General features: G+C 43.8%; 1 protein-coding gene across 1 annotated transcript; it reads right to left on the bottom strand.

The window, feature by feature from the left end:
* Positions 1-579: 579 nt before the first annotated feature.
* Positions 580-17,961, bottom strand: L1TD1 (LINE1 type transposase domain containing 1). The gene is made up of 4 exons (XM_054502356.2): positions 17,856-17,961; positions 16,301-16,394; positions 5,264-6,383; positions 580-3,123 (listed from the first exon to the last, which is right to left on the bottom strand). The coding sequence occupies exons 3-4, from the start codon at positions 6,272-6,274 to the stop codon at positions 1,528-1,530; spliced, it is 2,607 nt and encodes an 868-aa protein (XP_054358331.1). The 5' UTR covers positions 6,275-6,383; positions 16,301-16,394; positions 17,856-17,961; the 3' UTR covers positions 580-1,527.
* Between the last annotated feature and the right edge of the window lie 4,855 nt (positions 17,962-22,816).

Genomic DNA, 22,816 nt, shown 5'->3' on the forward strand with positions numbered 1-22,816 from the left:
GGGTGAAAAAAAAAAGGAATATACTGAATTAGTACTAGTAGCAGTCTAAATGACTAGATCACTCCCTCTCCTTAATTTCACTACTCATCCATTGCAAGTGGATTTTTTTTTTTTTTTTTTTTGAGACAGAGTCTTGCTCTGTCACCAGGATGGAGTACCGTGGTGCCATCTCAGCTCACTGCAACCTCCGCCTCCCAGGTTCAAGGGATTCTCCTACCCAACATCTTGAATAGCTGGGACTACAGGCAAGCACCACCATGTCCAACTAATTTTTTTTGTATTTTTAGTAGAGATGGGGTTTCACCATGTTGGCCATGATGGTCTTGATCTCTTGACCTCATGATCCACCCGCCTTGGCCTCCCAAAGTGCTTGGATTACAGGTGTGAGCAATGGCATCTGGCCAACTCATTTCATTCTTAAATAATTAACTGAAAACCTAAGTGTCACATGTTATGGAAGAGATTTCATCTGTCCAGGAATGGGTTTGTGCAATAAAATGTAACTTATTACACACTACATATGACAAAGTACTTCAGAAAATGTAAAATCAAAAATTTTTAAGCAAACAGCATACAGTATTCAAAGGAAAAAGATTTAATATATTCAAGAATCACATCACGAGAAATGACATAAATTTGTGAAATATCATTTCTTCCTCTTTTCGTTATTTTTTTATAGACAGTTTTGCCACATTGCCCAGGATGGCCTTTGAACTCCTGGGCTCAAGTGATCCACCTGCCTTGGCCCCCCAAAGTGCTGGGATTACAGGTATGAGGCACTGAGCACTTTTCTATTTTAACTAACCTTGCCATCTTTTCCCCTGTGCTTTTCTGTTACTGTCCCCTACATTGACAGGTTATCTTGACAGGTGCAGCCCTCCCCCAAGTTTATTCTTAGACAAGCTAGCACAAAATTTTTTTTTTTTTTTTTTAAGACGGAGTGTTGTTCTGTGGCCTCGGCTGGAGTGCAGTGGCGCGATCTCGGCTCACTGCAAGCTCCGCCTCCCGGATTCACGCCATTCTCCTGCCTCAACCTCCCGAGTAGCTGGGACTACCGGCGCTCGCCACCATGCCTGGCTAATTTTTTGTGTTTTTAGTAGAGACAGGGTTTCACCGTGTTAGCCAGGATGGTCTTGATCTCCTGACTTTGTGATCCACCCACCTCAGCCTCCCAAAGTGCTGGGATTACAAGCGTGAGCCACCACGCCCGGCCGGATAATATAAATCCTAAAAAGACTAGTCAACTGCAGTAGTGAGGTGGTGGGGGGGAGGTAGAACAAGGAATTCTATCTGTAACTGACTGAACAATCAACTGAAACAACTCACTACATCGAGACCAGCCTATTTTTTTTAAACATACCCTTTATTAGCATCTAGGTAATATCTGTAATATTTCTTGGCTCCTCATCCACAAGTGTGCTATTAGCTGTCCATCCTTCTGGGTAGAAGTGTATTTTCGTTTTACTTGTTGATTTTTGGATGCGTGCTGGGGGAGGAAAGCATATAGTTTGTAGTCACCCTAGAGTGCTAAAGTATATTATTCCCCAGTAATTCTCTCAAGGTGGGCATATGCAAAACATAATCTCTAAATTCTTCAATAGTAAGAAATACCTTTGTTTTACCCCTAAAATCAAATGCCATTTTGGCTGGATATAGGATTCTAGGATTAAAGCCTTTTTCCAGCAGAACTTTGAAGACATTGCTCCATTTACTTCTAGCATCCAGTGTGTCCAGTGATAAGTCTGCTGTCAACCTGATTCTTGTTCCTTGGTAGGTAATTTCTCTTCTCTCTCTAGAAGCCCTTATTATTTTCTCTTTATCATTAGAATTCCAAAATTTCACCAAGATGTGTCTAGGAGTCAGTCTCTTTTCATCAATTTTACTAGGTACTCGACAAGCACTGACAATCTCAAGACTTGAACCTTTCTTTAGTTCTGCAAAGTTTTCATCAATTATTTCCTTAATTATGTCCTCTGCCCTATTCTCATAATTTTCTTTTTCTGGAATTCCTATCAAACGAATGTTGCAACTTCTAGATCTCTCCTCTATATCTCTTTGCCTTTCTTTACTAATTATCTGTTTGGTCATTTGTACTGTATCCTTAGAGAATTCTTCAATTTGATCTTCTAGACTGTCTATTCTTTCTTCAAGTATGTCCATTCTGCTACTCAGATCATCGACTGAATTTTTAATTTCCAAGACACCTGGATGGGAACTTTTCAAATTTCCAATCTCCTCTTTTATCTCTCTGATGCTATTAATCACACTACTTCTCAAGTTTTCTTCTGTTTCCTCTGTTAAGTCTGCTTCTTTGGATGTTAGTTCTTCTGTGTGCAGAGTTCTGTGTTTCTTTTCTTCTGTTTTCTTAAAAAGTTTGGTGACTCCTGTTGAAATACTCAAATTTGTATGTGAATGCTTTTTATGCTCATCATGACCCATCTCTAGTGACTTTGAGGGAGAGGCCAAACATAAGGTCAAACAGGGTGTGCCAATTCCTTGACTTGTGGGCACAGCTGTTTCCTCTTCCTCCTGGGTTTTGTGTACCACCTGGTGTTTCACCAACTTTTTCTTCCCAGAGTCCCCAACCAAATAACTAAAGGCAATTTCTTTTTGTCTACGTGAGGCTTTTTTCTCAGTCAGGGAGGTAGTCTTTACCTCCCCTGTTTCAGAGCTCTTTCCTTCCTCTTCCTCCTCTGATTCAGAATCCTCTACGGAGTCAATGAAAGTAGTTTCCATGCCATCACTGGTTATCTCAACTTCATGCTTTGCATCTACCAAAGTATGACCCTGAAAGGTTGAGTCCTGTTCTGAAGTCTGTTCCTCTTCCTCCTCTAGCCCTGAGGCCTCGTCCTCCTCCAACCCTGAGGCCTCTTCTTCTTCTTCCTCCTCCAGCCCTGAGGGCTCTTCCTCCTCCTCCTCCAGCCCTGAGGTATCTTCTCCATCATCCTCCATCCCTGAGGCCTCTTCATCCAGCTCCTCTAGCTCGGAAAACTCTTCCTCTTGAGTCTCTAAGTTGTTCATCTCCTCTGGCTTAGCAACTTTTACTTCTTTAAGAAATAGAAAGCTCAAGCCATCACTGGTCATTTCTCCAGCTCTATGCTTTGAGTCTATTAGGGTTTTACCCTGAAAATTAAACAAAGAAAAAAAAGAAGACTTATTTATTTAAATCATTTGTCTTTTAAAGAATTAAAACTTCAATTTCACTAATTTTAATATGGCTTCAATTCTGACAGAAAATATCTGAAAAAGTGCTTAAATATTAATTGTTCTTGAAGGCCTAGGTCCCCAAACAAGTCAAGTCTCCCTATGATCATCTCAAGATACTTGTCATTTCTTGTGTAATCTTGAAACGAATTCTGAGGTCATAATGTCTACTTTCTTCCTTCTAGATCCCTCAACACTTACTGCTGTGTATGTGATTGATCCTCAGTAATTACCTGTTTTAATGAAGTGTCTGCTTATTGTATGTGAGAGTCCTATGGTAAATAGGCATTGTAATCTGGCTGAAGTTTACAATCTGCTTTAGGAAGATCATAAGCACACACAAACAAAAACCCCAGGCTCACATTTACCTTTCTCCACAGATAACAACAAATTCAATTAAAAAAAAAAAAGACCCCAATTGCAGTTTACACTCTAGCCTTAGGACTTTAAAGACAAGCAGGCTTTGGTTAGGAATACAAGCTCAGTTCAAAACTATTCAAACCCTGGCCCAATTGCCACATTTGCTACTAGTGCCTCAATTTTCCTTATACAGCAGGGTCTAATGACAGCACCACCCCAGGATTGTTGTAATACAAAGTAAGCAAGGTATTGAGCTTCTGATGATGTCTGCAATATAAATGTTGGCTCCTAATATTCCCTGAAGCCCTTAGTATGCCACTGAGCTTTTCAACCTTCCCAAACCCTCCAGGACAGGTTAGGTGCCTCATCTGTGTAAACACTGGAAGCAGCTAATTTCTGAGATTAAATACTGATTCTTAAATAATTTGTTGATTCAAGTGTACCTTTTCCTTATGGATTCTCACTTTGCAGAGGTTACACTTGGAAATGTTGGAAAGGCAGAGGAGAAGCATTCATTTGAAAACATGTGAAAAAATATTGGCTTACGAATATAGACCTTGGCTGGGCATGGTGGCTCACACCTGTAATTCCAGCACTTTGGGAGGCCAAGGCACTTAGACTGCTTAAGCCCAGGAGTTTGAGACCAGCATGGGCAACGTGGCGAAACCTTGTCTCTACAAAAAGTACAAAAATTAGCTGGGTGTGGTGGTGCATGCATGTGGTCCCAGCTATCAGGAGGCTGGAGTAGGAGGATTACTTGAGCCTGGGAGGTGGAGGGTGCAGTGAGCTCAGATTGAGCCACCGCACCCCCGCCAGGGCAATAGAGCAAGACTTTACCTCAAAAAAAAAAAAGCACCTTCCAGCACAGCAGGCATTGGAGAACAGCAGCCACTGCTCTGTGTGACCCCAAGGCTTTGGGTCTCAACAAGGGCAACAAGGTGATCAAGAACATGAGCAAAAGCCCAGGCACTGCCACTGCTTCAGGCATCTGACCAAACACACCAAGTTAGTGTGAGACATGATGTGAGAGGTGTGTTGCTTCGCCACATAGAGTATCACACCACGGAGTTGTTCCAGGTCTCAAAGGACAAACAGGCCCTCAAGTTCATCAAGAAAAGGGTGAGGTCACACATTCACACCAACAGGGAGAGGAGCTGAGCGCCGTCTTGGCCACCATGATGAAACCAGCTGCCAAGAAGGCCTAAGGCCCCCTTGCCCTCTGCCCATAATAAAACCTTCACAGAAAAAAAAAAAGTGCCATTTAAATCATTACTTTTAATATCATGCTTTTACTTTTAAGGAATCATTTTTTAAAAATTGATATAACCAGCCGGGCACAGTGGCTCACACCTGTAATCCCATCACTTTGGGTGGCCAACGTAGATCACCTGAGGTCGGGAGTTTGAGACCAGCCTGACCAACACGGAGAAACTCCATCTGTACTGAGAATACAAAATTATCTGGGCGTGGTGATGCATGCCTGTAATCCCAGCTACTTGGGAGGCCAAGGCAGGAGAATCACTTGAACCTGGGAGGCAGAGGTTGTAGTGAGCCGAGATTGTGCCATTGCACTCCCGCCTGGCCAACAAGAGCGAAACTCCATCTCGAGAAAAAAAAAATTGATTTATCCTTCAAAATAACCGTGCCAACTATTACATTTATACATAAGCTTTATACATTTATACATTTGTATGCTTACCCTTTTTTCTTGAATTCCATATTTTCTTCCTCTTTGATTTATTTCTTCCTTTTGTGGGAGTACATCTTTCAGTAATTCTTTCATAGAAGATTTTTGGCTGGCAAATTTTCTAAGGCTTTGCAGATCTGAAAATGTCTTTATTTCACCATCACATTTAAATGCTAATTTAACTTCACACAGAAATTTAGGTTCAAAATCATGTTCTCTCAGAATGTTGAAGACATTACTCCATTGCTTACTAATATCCAGTGTTGCTGATGAAAGGTCGGCTGCCAGGGTAAGTACTGCTCCTTCATCCATCAACACTTTTTCTTCTCTGGAGGCTTTTAAAATGTCCTCTTTATTCTTGAATTTCTGAAATTTTCTTTCCTCTCTCATTTCTTTGACAAATTCATCCTCTCCATCCTTCCTACTCTCTCTTTCTGTAATTTCTAAATGGACATTGCGATTTCCATCTCTGTCATCTATATTGCATAAGGTTTCTTCCATACTTCCCATGACTTCGTAACTTCGTGATTCATCCTGGGGTAATTTCTTACCATCATTACTATTGTATTCGTTAGCATTGTCTAATTTACCACTCAGGTCATTTACTTCTTTTAATTTAAAGGTTAAATTTTCATTATCATCACCTATTTTAGAGTTTTCTCCTTCTATTTTCCCTACCATCCCTGTTTTTTGTAATGCTAAATTGATTATTTGTTGAAACTCTGTCCTACTACTGGAGTTCTCTGAATTCTTTACCTCAGGTATTGTAGTTTTTCCTCCTAAAACTGCCTTTAGGTCATTTTTAAGAGTTTCCCTCATCTCCTCAAACATCAGGTCTTGAATTTCCATTAAGACCTTAAACTTATTCATAACTGCTGATACGTCCTTGCATTTTAAATCTACTACCGGAGCTATGTCCTTATCAGTTTCTGTTAACTGCTCTCTTTTCATATAGGTGATATTTTCCTGTTTCTTTGCAAGTCTAGCAAATTTCGATTGTACACTAGTAGATACATCAGACATTGTGGATATGTTGTCAAGACTGGATTCTGTTTTTAAATCCTGCAGAATGATTTTTGTTCTTACAGGCCTGCTAGACTTCAGAAGTTAAAAAATCTTAAAATACGTCAATCTGAAATATAAAAAAATGAAAAATTACTTACTAAAGAATTCTCTTGAGAAACTTGTTAAGAATATGAGCTTAGTTAAGAAAACTATGCTGGGTGCACTCCATAATAAATTAATAAAAAGTTCACTAACAAAATGGGTAAGACTAGAAAAAAATTAGAATTCAAAATTTATAAATGATCATGAAAATTCCCTTTACATAGTGATTTGAATGCAATAAATTAACCAAAGAGCAGATAACTAAGAATGAAGCTGTCTGATTTGCCATACTATTAACTTTGTTGTCTGTGTTCTCTATAATGAGATTCATTATAATAGATGTTATTCTTTAAAAAACCAACATATGTATCATACCACATCATCCAAATCTAAGCTAACTTGAATAGAATCTTACGCAAAATTGAGAAATAGTTGTCCCTTTTGAATTGCAGAGATTGTTAACATTAAGACTTTTTCTGAAAACCAATTATCAAGTCAATTCAAAATGACTTTCTTGGCCAGGCATCGTGGCTCACACCTGTAATCCCAGCACTTTGAGAGGTTGAGGTGGGAGGATCACTTGACCCCAGGAGTTCGAGACCAGCCTGGGCAACATAGGGTGACTTGTCTCTACAAAAAATAAAAAAATTAGCTGGGCATAGTGACACACGCCTGTGGTCCCAGCTACTTGGGAGGCTCAGGTTCAAGGATGACTTGAGCCTGGAAAGTTAAGACTGCAGTGAGCTGTGATTGTGCCACTGCACTCCACCTTGGGCGACAGAGTGAGACCTTGTCTCAACAGAAGAATATTGTTGGCCAGGCACAGTGGCTCACGCCTGTAATCCCAGCACTTTCGGAGGCTGAGGTGAGCGGATCATTTGAGGTCAGGAATTCAAGACCAGCCTGGCCAACATGGCAAAACCCTGTCTCTACAAAAATACAAAAATTAGCCAGGTATGGTGGCACATGCCTGTAATCCCAGCTACTCAGGAGGCTGAGGCAGGAGAATTGCTTGAACCTGGGAGGCAGAGGTTGCAGTGAGCCGAGTTCAAGCCACTGAACTCCAGGCTGGGCAACACAGCAAGACTGTCTCAAAAAAAAAAAAAAGAGAGAGAGAGAAGAGAGTTTTCATTGGTTTTGTTTTGTTTTTTTCTTTTGACAGACTCTTGTTCTTGTCACCCAGGCTGGAGTGCAATGGCGTGATCTCGGCTCACTGCAACCTCCGCCTCCCAGGTTTAAGCAATTCTCCTGCCTCAGTCTCCTGAGTAGTTGGGATTACAGGTGCCAGATAATTTTTTTTGTATTTTTAGTAGAGACGAGGTTTCACCATGCTGGCGGCTGGCCTCGAACTCCTGACCTCATGATCCGCCTGCCTCGGCCTCCAAAGTGCTGGAATTACAGGCTTGAGCCACCACGCCCAGCCAAGAATATTGATTTTTAGAGTACGGGGAGATCTAGAAAGGCTTCCCTGGTGAAGGCAGGTGAATCACTTGAGCTCAGGAGATTGAGACCTGCCTGGGTAACATGGTGAAACTGTCTCTAACAAAAATTAGCCTGGTGTGGTGGCATGCACTGTAGTCCCAGTAATAAGGGAGGCTGAGGTAAGAGGATCACTTGAGCCTGAGGGAGGCAGAGGATGCAGTGAGCTGACATCATATCACTGCACTCCAGCCTGGGTGACAGTGTGAGACCCTGTCCCCTCCCCTGCAAAATAAGAATCATATAAGCAGCTAAAATGTCATTCTTGTCAGGGCAAAAGATATATGCTCAGCACCCAACCAAGAATTTCAGGCAGGGCACGGTGCCACACCTGTAATCCTAGCACTCTGGGAGGTTAAGGTGGAATGATTACTTGAGCCCAGAAGTTCAACATCAGCCTGGGCAACATAGTGAGACCTTGTTTCTAAAAAATAATTTCAGAAATTTTTCATTGCAATAAAAATTGAATCAGGAAAAATGATAGCATAAAAGTAAAAGATAAATTAAACTTAAAAACTTCTATGTTTAATGTTTAAATACTAAATGTTAAAGTTATTTAAATTTTAAAATGACTATTCAGTCAAACTAGTGGAGAAACTTAAAATACTAAATCAAAATGATAATTACCTATCAAAACTTGGGGAATGTAGCTAAAGTGGTGCTTTGAGGAAAATGTATAGACTTAAAACTTTAGAATTTTCTAGAAAGAATAAAAATTAAAGTTAAATTACCAGATTACGGGCAAAATCTACCCAAGAAACCAAAAGGGATGCGCACAAATCAAAGAAATGAAAAACAGAAACTTATAGACAATTAACAAAACCAAAATACAAATAAGGAACACTATGAATAACAAGGGGACACAACTACAGATAAAGCATGGTTCAACAATGGGAGCACCATTCAACTTTCATAATTAAATCAGAAAATTTAGAAGCGACTATTATCTTAGCTGTGCCCAAACTCTTCTAGAGAATAGCGAAAAAAAGGCCAGGCACGGGGGCTCACATCTAGAATCCCAGCACCTTGGGAGGCCAAGGCAGGTGGATCCCCTGAGGTCAGGACTTCAAGACCAGCCTGGCCGAGATGGCGAAACCCTATCTCTACTAAAAATACAAAAATTAGCAGAGGCCAGGCGTGGTGGCTTACGCCTGTAATCCCAACACTCTGGGAGGCCGAGGCAGGTGGATCACAAGGTCAGGAGATAAGACACCATCCTGGCTAATACAGTGAAACCCTTTCTCTACTAAAAATATAAAAACAAAAATTAGCTGGGCGTGGTGGCAGGCACCTGTAGTCCCAGCTACTTGGGAGGCTGAGGCAGGAGAATGGTGTGAACCTGGGAGGTAGAGCTTGCAGTGAACCTAGATCGTGCCACTGCAGTCCAGCCTGAGTGTCAGAGCGAGACTCCGTCTCAAAAGAAAAAAAAATTAGCCGGACGTGGTGGCACGCACCTGTAATCCCAGCTACTCAGGAGTCTGAGGTATAAGAATCGCTTGAACCCAGGAGGTGGAGGTTGCAGTGAGCCAAGATTATGCCACTGTACTGGGTGACAGAGTGAGACCCTGTCTCAAAAAAAAGATAGTAGAATGATAGTTACCAGAGCCTGGGAAGGGCAGTAGGTGGGCGAGTGTGGGGAATAGGGATGGTTAACGGGTACAAAAATGATCTAGTATTTGATAGCACAACAGGGTACCTACACTCAACAATAGCTTATTGTATACTTAAAGAGTGTAATTGGAACGTTTGTAACAAGAAGAAATGATAAATGTTTGAGGTGGTGGATAGGATACCCCCATTTACCCTGATGTGATTATTACACATTGCATGCCTGTATGGAAATAAATATATACATCTACTACGTAACCATAAAAATTTAAAACAGGCCAAGCGCAGTGGCTCACACGTGTAATCCCAGCACCTTCGGTGGCCGAGGTGAGTGAGCGGATTGCTTGAGCCCAGGAGTTTGAGACCAGCCTCAGCAATGTAGTGAGATCTCATCTCCAGTTTTTTAAAAAAACAAATTAGACTGGGTGAGGTGGCTCATGCCTGTAATCCCAGCACTTTGGGAGGCTGAGGTGGGCAGATCACCTGCAGTCAGGAGTTCGTGACTAGCCTGGCCAACATGGTGAAACCCTGTCTCTACTAAAAATACAGATTTAGCTGGGCGTGGTGGTGGGTTCCTGTAATCCCAGCTGCTCGGGAGGCTGAGGCAGGAGAATCAGTTGAAGCCAGGAGGCGGAGGTTGCAGTAAGCTGGGATCGTGCCATTGCACTCCAGCCTGGGCAACAGAGCAAAAGAGCAAGACTCTGTCTCAAAAAAAAAAAAAAAAAAAAAATTAAACCTTGGATGTGGAAGTTGCAATGAGCTCAGATCGTGCCTCTGGGCTACATAGTAAGCCTCTGTCTCAAAAAAAATAAAAAATAAAAAATTTTAAATGAACTGCTAAAAAAAACAAAAAGAAAAGAAAAAGAAAAAAGCATGATAGTTATAAAAAATTGTTTAAAAAACATGGCACTCATTTATTACAAAATAACTTCCAAAATATGAGCAACAGGAGGTAAGGGGGACAAATGTATACAGAAAATCTTGATTACACCAGAGAAAAGGTCAAAAGAGGAAACATGTAAAACATGTAAATGATTACTAAAAAAGAGAAGGAATCAATATTAGCTACACATTTCATCCCTCCCCCTTTTTTTTTTTGAGATGAAGTTTCACTCTTGCTGTCCAGGCTGGAGGGCAATGGCGTGATCTCGGCTCACCACAACCTCCACCTCCCAGGTTCAAGCGGTTCCCCTGCCTTAGCCTCCTGAGTAGCTGGGATTACAGGCATGTGCCACCACGCCCAGCTAATTTTGTACTTTTAGTAGAGACAAGGTTTCTCCGTGTTGGTCAGGCTGGTCTTGAACTCCCAACCTCAGGTGATCCACCCACCTTGGCCTCCCAAAGTGCTGGGATTACAGGCGTGAGCCACTTCACCCAGCCTCATCCCTCTTAAGTAAATTTTAAAAACCCAGCACCAGTAGTATCTGAATCTAATCAAGGACTGAGAAAGCAACCAAATAGTCCACAGGACAGGTCCATAGGACCCTATACAGGACTTCAACAGGAATAAAGGGGCCCGCTCTCATTCAGGAGACTAAGGGAATTCACTAGATGCAATGTACGCTCCCCCTATTTTGGATCTCTATTTGAATGAATCAACTGTAAAATGCAGGGAGTATTGAATATGGGTTGATTATTAAATGATATTGAGGAATATATATTTTATTAACTGTAACAATAATACTGTATTTAGTTAAGAAAGTGTCATTATTTTATAAGAGCTACATACTCTCATTCACATTACAGGTGAAATGGCATGATGTCTGGTATTTTCTTTAAAACGCAGCAAACAAGTAAGAAAGAAAAAAGGGAGATTAAACAAATGGGGAAAAATATTTGTTTTTGAATCTGGGTGATGAGTTCTTACTTTTATTGATGTTTGAAAATGCTCCTAATTTTTTTTTTTCTTATGCAGGGTCTCACTCGCCGAGGTTGGAGTGCAGTGGCACCGGGCCTGGCCTGATAATGCTTCTAATATTTTTTTTAAAACTGAAAATCCTTAAGGAAAAGCACTGAGCTCTCCCTGGTGAAATAGACTTCTACTTGACTTGCCAAGATGACACAGAAAGCTGAAAACAAGGGTAAACTTCTACAGGCACATAAGGACAAATTTTTTTGATAACAACAATTGTGCCTTTATTGTGTCCAATAAACGCTACAATAAATTAACTTAAGGCTGGTTGTGGTGGCTTATGCCTGTAATCCCAGCACTTTGGGAAGTTGAGGAGGGCAGATCACCTGAGGTCAGGAGTTCCAGACCAGCCTGGCCAACATGGTGAAACCCTTTCTCTACTAAAAATACAAAAATTAGCTAGGCATGATGGTGGGCGCCTGTAATCCCAGCTACTCCAGAGGCTGAGACAGGAGAATCACTTGACCCTGGTAGACAGGTTGAATTAGGGTTAATGCCACTGCACTACAGCCTGGGCGACAGAGCGAGCAAGACTCCATCTCAAAAACAAAGTAAAAATAAAAATAAAATAAAATTGATAAACTAAAACAAATAAAACATTTTTAGGAAAGACAATGTAAATCAATAGTAAACATGTGAAAAGTGGCCCAATCCCAGGAGTTTAGTACATAATAAAAAAACAATGAGACCACTTTTACCCATCAGAAGTAGGAAGTTATTAAACATTTCAGGAAACTGGAAAAGCCTATTATTAAAGTCAGAAATAATACATATACTCTCCCCTTGAGAATCTACCATTAGGAATGAAACCATCTGCACACTTAGGAATACATGAATAGAAATTTTAGTACTGAGTTTTTTGTGGCCAAAAAATACTAGAAAACAATGTCCTTTAATAAGAGAAGGATGGAACAAATGATGGTTTATGCACACAATGAGATTATATAGAATTGATGTAATTATATATAAGTACATAAATACATTAATTTATAAAATATACATTATAATATACATTATGGCCAGGCACAGTGGCTCACGCCTTTAATTCCTGCACTTTGGAAGGCCGAGGCGGGTGGATCACCTGAGGTCAGGAGTTCAAGATCAGCCTGGCCAACATGGTGAAACCCCGTCTCCACTAAAAATACAAAAATTAGCCAGGCGTGGCGGTGGGCGCCACCAGCTACTCGGGAGGTTGAGGCAGGACAATTGCTTGAATGCGGGAGGCAGAGGTTGCAGTGAGCTGAGACCATGCCATTGCACTCCAGCCTGGGCAACAAGAGTGAAACTCCATCTCAAATAATCATAATCATAATCATACATTGTTATATATATACCATGTTATATATATACTCTATATGGTGCATACAATATATGTTCCATGTACGTATAAAAATTATACCATACATAATAGAGTATATTAGAATCATACACATTGGTTAAGGATGTCTTTGGTATATTAGAGGGAAAAAATGATGCAGAAAATATAGAGTACAATCCCATTTTGTAAACACATATACAAAACCCATATGTACAGTAAACAGAAAAAGATTATATTAGGAGAATGCAAATCAAAACACATAAAACACATTCCAGTGTTTGAACACCCTGATTACAGCCAGTGCAGGGGCAAATGTCCACCCTGGCCACATTCACAGTGACCCTGGGGATTTTTTGACCTTTTCAGTAATTAATCTGGCCAGTGCCCTATTATCTAACACTACCTTTTTTGGGTAATGTGTTTTCCAAGAGTCACTCTATAGTACATGACAGGTGCAATGAGAAACTCGAAATTAATTAATTTTTTTAAAAGAGACAGGGTCTTGCCATGTTGCCGAGGCTACACTCAAACTCCTGTCTCAGCCTCCTGAGTAGCTGGGAATACAAGCACACACCACCATGCCTGGCTTAAAACTGAAAATTACAGCCGGGCACGGTAGGATTTATTATTTGTCGTTAACTGTATCAAATGCTAATTTTTTTTTTTTTTGAGACAAGAGTCTCACTCTGTGGACTAGGCTGGAGTGCAGTGGCACAATCTCGGCTCACTGCAAACTCTGCCTCCTGGGTTCAAGCGATTCTCCTGCGTCAGCCTCCTGAGTTGCTGGGACTGCAGGCACACGCCACCATGCCCGGCTAATTTTTGTATTTTTAGTAGAGGTGGGGTTTCACCATGTTGGCCAGGCTGGTTTCAAACTCCTGACCTCAGGTGATCCACCCGCCTCAGCCTCCCGAAGTGCTAAGATTACAAACATGAGCCGCTGCTCCCAGTCTCAAATGCTAAATGCTAAATTATAATTAGCGTTTAATGACAACAAATATATGTGACCTTTTTCACATCCAAGATATCAGATACTCTGAATTCTAGCCAGACACTACCCAGGGACTCTGGGTTCAAAATCCCTGATCAAGAAGAAAGCAGAGACTGGTACAAGTTTAGCAAATTTTGTCTCAGGGTTGGATGGTAGCCATCAAAAGGGCTCAGGGACCAGACGTCCTGGCTTCTGCCTGCAGTCCCAGCTACTTGGGAGGCTGAGGCGGGCAGATCACTTGAGCCCAGGAGTTCAAGGTTACTGTGAGCTATAATTGTATCACTGCATTCCAGCCTGGGTGACAGAGTAAGACCCTGCCAAAAAAAAAAAAAGTGATTAGGGAGACGGGAGGTTTTCACCAGTGTACTCCCAAGTTCTGCTTTATATTTTAAGGAGGTTACTCTAAAAGTATGCAATATAGAAGAGCACTGGTTGGGAAGGGAAAGAAATGTTTAGCACTTCCCTCAAGGGACTGGGGGTTGGGAGGGCGGATAAACTTTTCCTTCAATTTTAGGGATGGAAAAAACTTGTTGATTTGCATTGCCTTGGCTTGTGACTGCCATCTTTTCATATGTTTATCTGCTTGCATTTCCTTTGTGGTGTATTACCTTTTCAATACTGGCAGCCTGTTCTTATCGGCGGGGTGGGGTGGGTGGGTAGGTGTGTGTGTTTTTCTGAATTTGCTGGGGGGATTATGGACTTCTCTTTTCTTTTTTCTTTTTTTTTAATAAGAACAATTAATATTCCCTCATCTCTATAATCTGACCTCTGAGGCCACCGAAAGTTTGGTGTGGTATCTCTCACAATGTACAGGTTACTTTTCTTTTGTGTTTTTGCTTTTTTTTTTTTTTTTGAGGTCTCACTCTCGCCCAGCGTGGCAAGCAGTGGCGTAATCACCATTCACTGGTCACAAACTCCTGGACCAAGTGATCCTCTCACCTCAGTCTCCTGAGGAGCTGGTATTACAGGCGTGCCACCATACCAAGATAAACTGCCTGATTTTTATGGGTGCATGGGAGGACAATAAAGGAGAATGCCAACTTCGACTTCTAGTTAGTATGTCTCTTTCCTTGGGTCAGGGGACATTTACTTTTTTTTAATAGCTTTATACTTTTAACACTATTTTCTTTTTTTCAATAGGCCATTTTGTAGTCTTCCAGTTATATATGCACACCTCACTCTTCTATGTGTGACATGCCATATTTTGAACATATTTTGGTTCAATAAATAATTCCCTCAGCAGTGGGCATTCAAGTAATTCACAGGGTTTTTTTGTTCTGTTTTGTTCTGTTTTTGAGACAGAGTCTCACTCTGTCACCCAGGCTGAAGTGCAGTGACACAATCTCAGCTCACTGCAACCCCTGCTACCCAGGTTGAAGCGATTCACCTGCCTCAGCCTCCTGAGTAGCTGGGACTACAAGCGTGCACCACTGCACCCAGCTAATTTTTGTATTTTTAGGGATGGGGTTTCACCATGTTGGCCAGGCTGGTCTCCAGCTCCAGACCTCAGGTGATCCGCCCACTTCGGCCTCCCAAAGTACTGGGCTGGGTGCAGTGGCTCAAGCCTGTAATCCCAGCATCTTTCCGGGCAGCAGGATCACTTGAGGCCAGGAATTTGAGACCAGCCTGTGCAACATAGCAAAACCATCTCTAAAAAATTTTTTAGATAATAAAAAATTTGGAATATATGAGCTTCTTAACCTACTACTAAACAAGACTGAGTAGCAGGACTAAACTATATGTGTGTGTGCGTGTATATACATATATATATATATGTTTTTTTTTTTTTTTTGAGAGGGCGTCTCACTCTTGCCCAGGCTGGAGTGAAATGGAAGGATCTCGGCTCACTGCAACCTCCACCTCCCGGGTTCAAGCGATTCTCCTGCCTCAGCCTCCCGTGTAGCTGGGACTACAGGAGAGTGCCACCACGCCCGGCTAATTTTTGTACTTTTTAGTAGAGATGGGGTTTCGCCATGTTGGCCAGACTGGTCTCGAACTCCTGACCTCAAGTGATCTGGCCTCCTCAACCTCCCGAAGTGCTGGGATTACAGGTGTGAGCCACCACACCCGGCCCTACCTTTTAATCTTGAAGTAGTGAGAGTGCAAAACCTGCAACAACTGTTATGTGAAACAAAATGTGGTTTCTAGCGATGACGAATTGTGGGTTCTGCTAATAGCACCAGACTGCAAAAGGGTCCTGACCCACACTAGATTATAAGTAGGCCTCATTTCTTTACCAGACCCAAGGTCATTTCCCGTTTTACTCTCAAAATACCCCTCCCCAGTCCAGGCGCAGTGACTCACGCCTGTAATCCCATCACTAGGAGACGGAGGTGGAAGGATCACAGGAGTTCAAGAGCTCCAGACCACCCTAACCGAAATGGCAAAACCCCGTTTCTACTAAAAATACAAAAATTAGCCGGGTATAGCGGCAGGCGCCTGTAATCCCAGCTACTTGGGAGGCTGAGGGAAGAGAATCGCTTGAACCCAGGAGGCGGAGGTTGCAGTGAGCGGAGATGGCACCATTGCACTCCAGCCTGGGCGACAAGAGCGAAACTCCCTCTCAAAAAATAAAATACCCCACCCCAACCCCACCCGCACTTACCCCCAAGTCTCAGCAGTTCATCCACTTACCAGGTCTCAGCAGTTCATCCACCTCTGTACCTTCGCTGGGAAGACGAATTCTGCAGAGCAAGACTTGGGTCTCCTGTAAGCTGTGCCTTGGTCCCTAGAATTCAAGTCAAGTTCATAACACCAAAGTTTAAGGTTTATTTAACGTAGAAAATCACCTCATATTATAGACTGGAAAAAAAAGCACTTATCTATGCATGTGTTTGCTTAAAAAGGCACATACAATTAGCAGAGTCTGGGGTGCAAGTCGGGAGAGGGCTGCAGGGAAGGGGAGGGCCCAGAGGTGAATCTGAGGAGGCCAGGGAGGGGCCGGAGAGAATGGTTTCTTCTTTGTGAGAGTTGGGGTCCATTATTATGGAAGGCACGCTTTCCTTTTGCAATTTGAACAAGAATTCGATTTGCCTAACAATTGCAGAAAATTGAAGAAAATGCAAAACTTTTTACTTCCAAATCAATTTTTCCAGTCACATAATTAAAGTTTTTTTGTTTTTTTTTTTTTGAGACGGAGTTTCTCTCTGCCTCCCAGGCTGGAGTGTAGTGGCCCGATCTCGGCTCACTGCAATCTCCGCCTCCCCGGTTCAAGCGATTCTCCTGCCTCAGCCTCCCGAGTAGCTGGGACTACAGGGGCGAGCCAACACACCCAGCTAATTTTGTATTTTTGGTAGAGACGGGGTTTCCCCAAGTTGGCCAGGATGGTCTCGATCTCCTGACCTCGTGATCCGCCCCCGCCTCGGCCTCCCAAAGTGTGGAAAATAACAGGCGTGAGCCACCGCGCCCGGCACTCCTGTTGCCCAGGCTGGAGTGCAGTGGCGCGATCTCGGCTCAGTGCAACCTCCGCCTCTCGGGTTCAAGCGATTCTCCTGACTCAGCTTCCCGAGTAGCTAGGATTACAGGAATGCGCCACCACGCCTGGCTAATTTTGTGTTTTTAGTAGAGACGAGGTTTCTCCATGTTGGTCAGGCTGGTCTCGAACTCCGACCTTAGGTGATCCGCCCGCCTCGGCTTCCCAAAGTGCTGGGATTACAGGCGTGAGCCACTGCTCCTGGCCCGTCCATTCTTTTGCTAAAGCTAGGACTTGTCAAGCACCACCTCATTTTCTTGACTTTATTTTTCCTTCACAGAGCTACTTTAATGTTTCCAATTTGGAGGTAAAGAAGTCTTAGGATAGTTTTTTTCTCATTGCGCCACGGACGGTTAGGGAAAGAGCAGGGAGTCAAGTGAGGGGGCCAACTGCCTGCCCCACACCGGGCCCCACGCATGCACCCGGATCAGCCTTGCCTGGGGCACCTCGGGCCTCACGTACCTGGGCCAGCCTTACCCGGGGCACCCCGCGCCCTTCGCGCCTGAACCAGCCTTACCCGGGGCACCCTGGAACTCACGCGCCTGGACCAGCCGTACTTGGGGCACTCCGGACCCCACGCGCCTGGATCAGCCGTACTTGGGGCACCCCGGACCCCACGCCCCTGGACCAGCCTTACCCGGTGCGCCCCGGACCCCACGCGCCTGGGCCAGCCTTACCCGGGGCACGCGGGTCCCCACGCACCCGGGCCAGCCTTACCTGGCGAAAAAGGAATCCGCCTGGACGACTGAGGAGCGAACAAAGTGAGGATGGAGCCTTGTAACTAAGGACTGAGAGGACTCCCGATCTCTCGGGCTGGCTCCTCCCCTCCCGGTGTGTCCCAACCCCCTCTGTCTACATGCCCTCGCCTCCTCCCCGGAAATCGCATTACGCCCTAAGCAATTGCTGACTTCCATTGCTGCCCCCCGACTGAGCCCAATTCCCTCTGTCTCCACCGTGCCTCCGCTTGAACGAGCCCCACCCCTCAGACCCGACTCCAGACTCAAATCTGAATAAAGGCACCACTAAAGCGCCTCATCACCCAGGCCTGAACCCCAAGGTCACCTCTTTCCTTTTCTTCAACCCTCGCAGTTAATCCATTCCTGAGTCCTTGAATTTGCCGGCTTCTCTCCATCTTCACAGCTCCAGCCCAGTCCAAGCCCCGTTGTCTCTCACCTGGATCACTGAAGTCACCTCCAACTGCTCCCTGGCCTCTCCCGCGACCCCTCTGCAATCCTTCTCCTCCTCCAATACCGTTCAGTGGCTTCCTGTTTCGGTTAAATTTCTACCTCCTCGTTCTATCCGGACTGCCCCTTCAACATTGTCTTCGCACTACTCTCCTGACAACAGAAACACTGTCTCTTTCTGTTCCTCAAAAAACACGGAACTTCCTGCCTCAGGGCCCTTGCACTGGCTATTTCCTCTGCGAGTTATTTTTTTCTTTTTTTTCTTTCTTTCTTTTTTTGAGACAGAGTCTCTGTCGCCACAGCTGGAGTGCAGTGGCATGATCTTGGCTCACTGCAACCCCAGCCTCCTGGATTCAAGCAATTCTCCTGCCTCAGCCTCCCCAGTAGCTGGGATTACAGGAGCACGCCACCATGCCCGGATAATTTTTGTTTTGTTTTGTTTTTTCTTTTTGAGACAGAGTCTCGTTCTGTCACCCAGGCTGGAGTGCAGTGGTGCAATCTCGGCTCACTGCAACCTCTGCCTCCTGGGTTCAAGCGATTCTCCTGCCTCAGCCTCCTGAGTAGCTGAGATTACAGGCCCGTGCCACCATGCCTGGCTAATTTTTGTATTTTTAGTAGAGAGGGGGTTTCACCATGTTGGTCAGGCTGGTCTTGAACTTCTGACTTGGTGATCCGCCCGCCTCAGCCTCCCAAAGTGATGGGATTACAGGTGTGAGCCACTGTACCTGGCCACCTCTTTATTTTCCCAGTTCTTTCAATATGGCTTCTGTTCATCCTCAGGTCCAATGTAACTCCTCCAACAGGCCTCCCAGACTACCCTTTCTACAGGAGCCAAACTCCCCATATCCCAATACTCTTTTTTTGTTTTATTTTGTTTCTTGAGAGAGTATCTTGCTCTCTAATAGAGACTCAAAGGTTCTGGGTGGTTGGACTCCCCAGGCCTGACTTGCAAGGCTCAGGTAGAACTTGACTTGCCCAATGTCATGCAGCTAATAAGCAGAGAAGCCTCAATATCTGGTAGTTCAGTCTATACACAGCATATGAATAAACAAAGTGAATTTTGTCTTTTGCTTTTAATCCCTTATTTCTTCTTACTGCCTAAAATCCCAGCACTTTGGGAGGCTGAGGTGGGAGGCTCACTTGTTTATAGTTTAAAACAAAGATGATAACAGCCCTTTCCCGAAACAAACCCTGGGGATTTATACTGCCTTTGCAGTACTAACAAATTAGCCACAGGATTAGACATTATGGTTTAGGAGTCATGCAGCTGGAGGCTACAAGATTCTGACTCTCCCCAAATTGCTTCTGGGGATAAAACCACTACTGCAAAACCTAAGACCAGGGAGATATTCCACAGATATTTTGCAGATCCTGCACTTGACGAATCAGCTGGTACCACCTAGATCAATAAACTGGCTGATATGATCTTGGTGGCCCCCATCCAGGAATTGATTCAGCGCAAGAAGACAGCCTTGACTCCCTATGATTTCATCTCTGATCTGACCAATCAGCACTCCCGGCTCACTGGCTTCCCCCCTCCCACCAAGTTGTCCTTAAAAACTCTGATCCCTGAAGGCTTGGGGAGATTGATTTGAGTAATAAAATTCCAGTCTCCCACACAGCCCACTCTGCGTGAATTACTCTCTCTATTGCAATTCCCTTGTCTTGATAAATGGGCTCTGTGTAGGCAGTGAGCAAGGTGAACCCATTGGGCGGTTACAATCACACCACTACACTCCTGCCTGGGTGACAGAGCAAGACCTTGTCTAAAAAAAAAAAAAAAAAATCTGGACAAGGTGGCTCAAGCCTATAATCCCAGCACTTTGGGAGTCCAAGGCAGGTGGAGCACCTGAGGTCAGGAGTTTAAGACCTGAGGTAAGCCTGGCCAATATGGTGAAACCCCATCTCTAATAAAAGTACAAATATTAGCCAGGCGTTGTGGTGAGTGCCTGTAATCCCAGCTACTCAGGAGGCTGAGGCAGGCGAAACACTTGAAGCTGGGAAACGGAGGTTGCAGTGAGCTGAGATCTTGCCACGGCACTCCAGCCTGAGTGACGGAGCAACACCCTGTCTCAAACAAACAAAAAACAGGAAAATTTGAACACTGACTGGATATTTGATGATATTAAGAATAACTGTTGGGCCGGGCGCGGTGGCTCACGCCTGTAATCCCAGCACTTTGGGAGACCGAGGCGGGCGGATCACGAGGTCAGGAAATCGAGACCATCCTGGCTAACACGGTGAAACCCCGTCTCTACTAAAAAATACAAAAAAATTAGCCAGGCTTGGTGGCGGGCGCCTGTAGTCCCAGCTACTCGGGAGGCTGAGGCAGGAGAATGGCGTGAAGCCGGCAGGCGGAGCTTGCAGTGAGCCGAGATCGCGACACTGCACTCCACCCTGGGCGACAGAGCGAGACTCTGTCTCAAAAAACAAAACAAAACAAAAAGAAAATAACTTAATTTAAGTGTAATAAGGTTACTGTGATTAGATTTTTTAAAGGTTAAAGCCTTCTGTTACTTAAGATCACCTGTTCTTGGGCTCTCAGTGCAATAGAAATTGACATGAGGCTGAAAGAGTGTTCCCAGACAAGGCTCGTTAGAGCTTATGCACAGACATAATGGAGAGGACTACCTGACTAACTCTGCTTTATTAGGCAATCAGGGGTAGAGTATGCAGGTTGGGCTGGGCAAAGCACATGAGGGGTAGAGTATGCGGGTCAGCCTTATCTGGTTTTGATGGTTTTATTGAGTAATGGATCACCCACCTGGTGGTCTGGCCAACAGCAACAAGGCTGTAAATCAATCGTTCAGCATTTCTTCCTGAGATGGGACACGCCACAACCTTAGTTTAATATTTAGATTTCCTAAAGCCAGTTCCCGGAATTCTTTTAAGTAAAACGCAAGGTTAAACATTATGGGCCGGGCGCGGTGGCTCACGCCTATAATCCCAGCACTTTGGGAGGCGGAGGCGGGCGGATCACGAGCTCAGAAGATCGAGAACATCCTGGCTAGCACGGTGAAACCCCGTCTCTACTAAAAATACAAAAAAATTAGCCAGGCTTGGTGGCGGGCGCCTGTAGTCCCAGCTACTCGGGAGGCTGAGGCAGGAGAATGGCGGAGAACCCGGAAGAGCCGAGATTGCGCCACTGCACTCCAGCCTGGGCGGCAGAGGAAGACTCCATCTCAAAAAAAAAAAAAAAAAAAAAATTATGAAAGAGGTGCTGTGTCCCATTCTTATAATATCTCACTTCCAGCCCTATGCTACTAGATTTGGAGTAAAAAGACTGGGTTCTGGGTTCCAATGGGCCCATCAAGTCCTATTTATATGAAGAAGTGGAGCTGGCTGGTGGCAAAGGGAATAGACTAGTGAGGTGGTGGTGTCCTACAGCAGAGGCCTTGATGCTGGTGCATGCTGCCTCTACGGTCCTTGGAGAACTTCCAGCAGATAAGTTGGCCTGAACAGTTGCTTTGTTTTGTTTTGTTTGTCCATTGGAGCATTTTATTTGTACATGTGTATTACATCCCTAGAAAAAGAATCCCAGGATTTTACCCGCTGTGTGTTTTCATTTTGCTTCTTCATAGCCCATGATGTCAGCTGAGGTTGTCAGTACAATGAAACCAAACAGAGGGGAAGGGAAGAGATTATTCTGCCATTTTTCTAGATCTTTGAGTTATATGTCAAATCTGGGCCTGATCACTCCACACTTGTGTAACCTTGCTTGAGGGGTTCTCAACAATTTTCCCAGCTCTGTGATCATCGATGACCTCAAATTTGCCAATGTTCAGATTTGAACATTTGAACATGCTTCATCATCACAGTGAGAAACCAGATGTTGTCTTTGGAGCACAGCCTAATAAGAACCTGGCCTTTGCCTCTCTCTTCAGCATTGTTGATGCTCTTGAGAACATCCGCCAGGACATTTATGTGCACCATTATGGTGGCACAGTAAGATGGCAGAAAGAGCTTGTTGTTGTTTTTAATTATTATTATTATTTTTGAGACGGAGTTTTGATTTTGTTGCCTAGGCTGGAGTGCAATGGTGCGATCTCGGCTCACTGCAACCTCCCGGGTTCCAGCGTTTCTCCTGCCTCAGCCTCCCAAGTAGCTTGGACTACAGGTATGCACCACCATGCCTAGCTAATTTTTGTATTTTCGGTACAGTTGAGGTTTCACCATGTTGGCCAGGGTGGTCTCGAACTCCTGACCCCAGGTGATCCATGCACCTCGGCCTCCCAAAGTGCTGGAGTTACAGGCGTGAGTCAATATGCCTGGCCTTTTTTTTTTTTAAATATTCATGAAGTATTGTAAAATTCTGTCCATTAGTAACTAATATTTGAGAACATTTACAATATTAATGGAATTTAAAGATAAGTTAGATGTATATTTTATTTTACATTTCAATACATCTTAATAGGAGATAGTAAAAATAATTACGGTCACAATTATAATGGCAAAAACATATAAATGTTTGGTGTTAGAATATCTATATACAAT

This window comes from Pongo pygmaeus, chromosome 1 (genome assembly GCF_028885625.2).
Source record: "Pongo pygmaeus isolate AG05252 chromosome 1, NHGRI_mPonPyg2-v2.0_pri, whole genome shotgun sequence".
Classification (NCBI taxonomy): Eukaryota; Metazoa; Chordata; class Mammalia; order Primates; family Hominidae; genus Pongo; species Pongo pygmaeus.

Bases quoted from the DNA above. Each gene is read 5' to 3' on its own strand.
- L1TD1 (XM_054502356.2), bottom strand. From the start codon at position 6,274: ATGTCTGATGTATCTACTAGTGTACAATCGAAATTTGCTAGACTTGCA. The intron at 3,124-5,263 runs GTAAGCATACAA...TTTAATTTTCAG, and splicing joins ATGGAATTCAAGAAAAAAGG to GGTAAAACCCTAATAGACTC.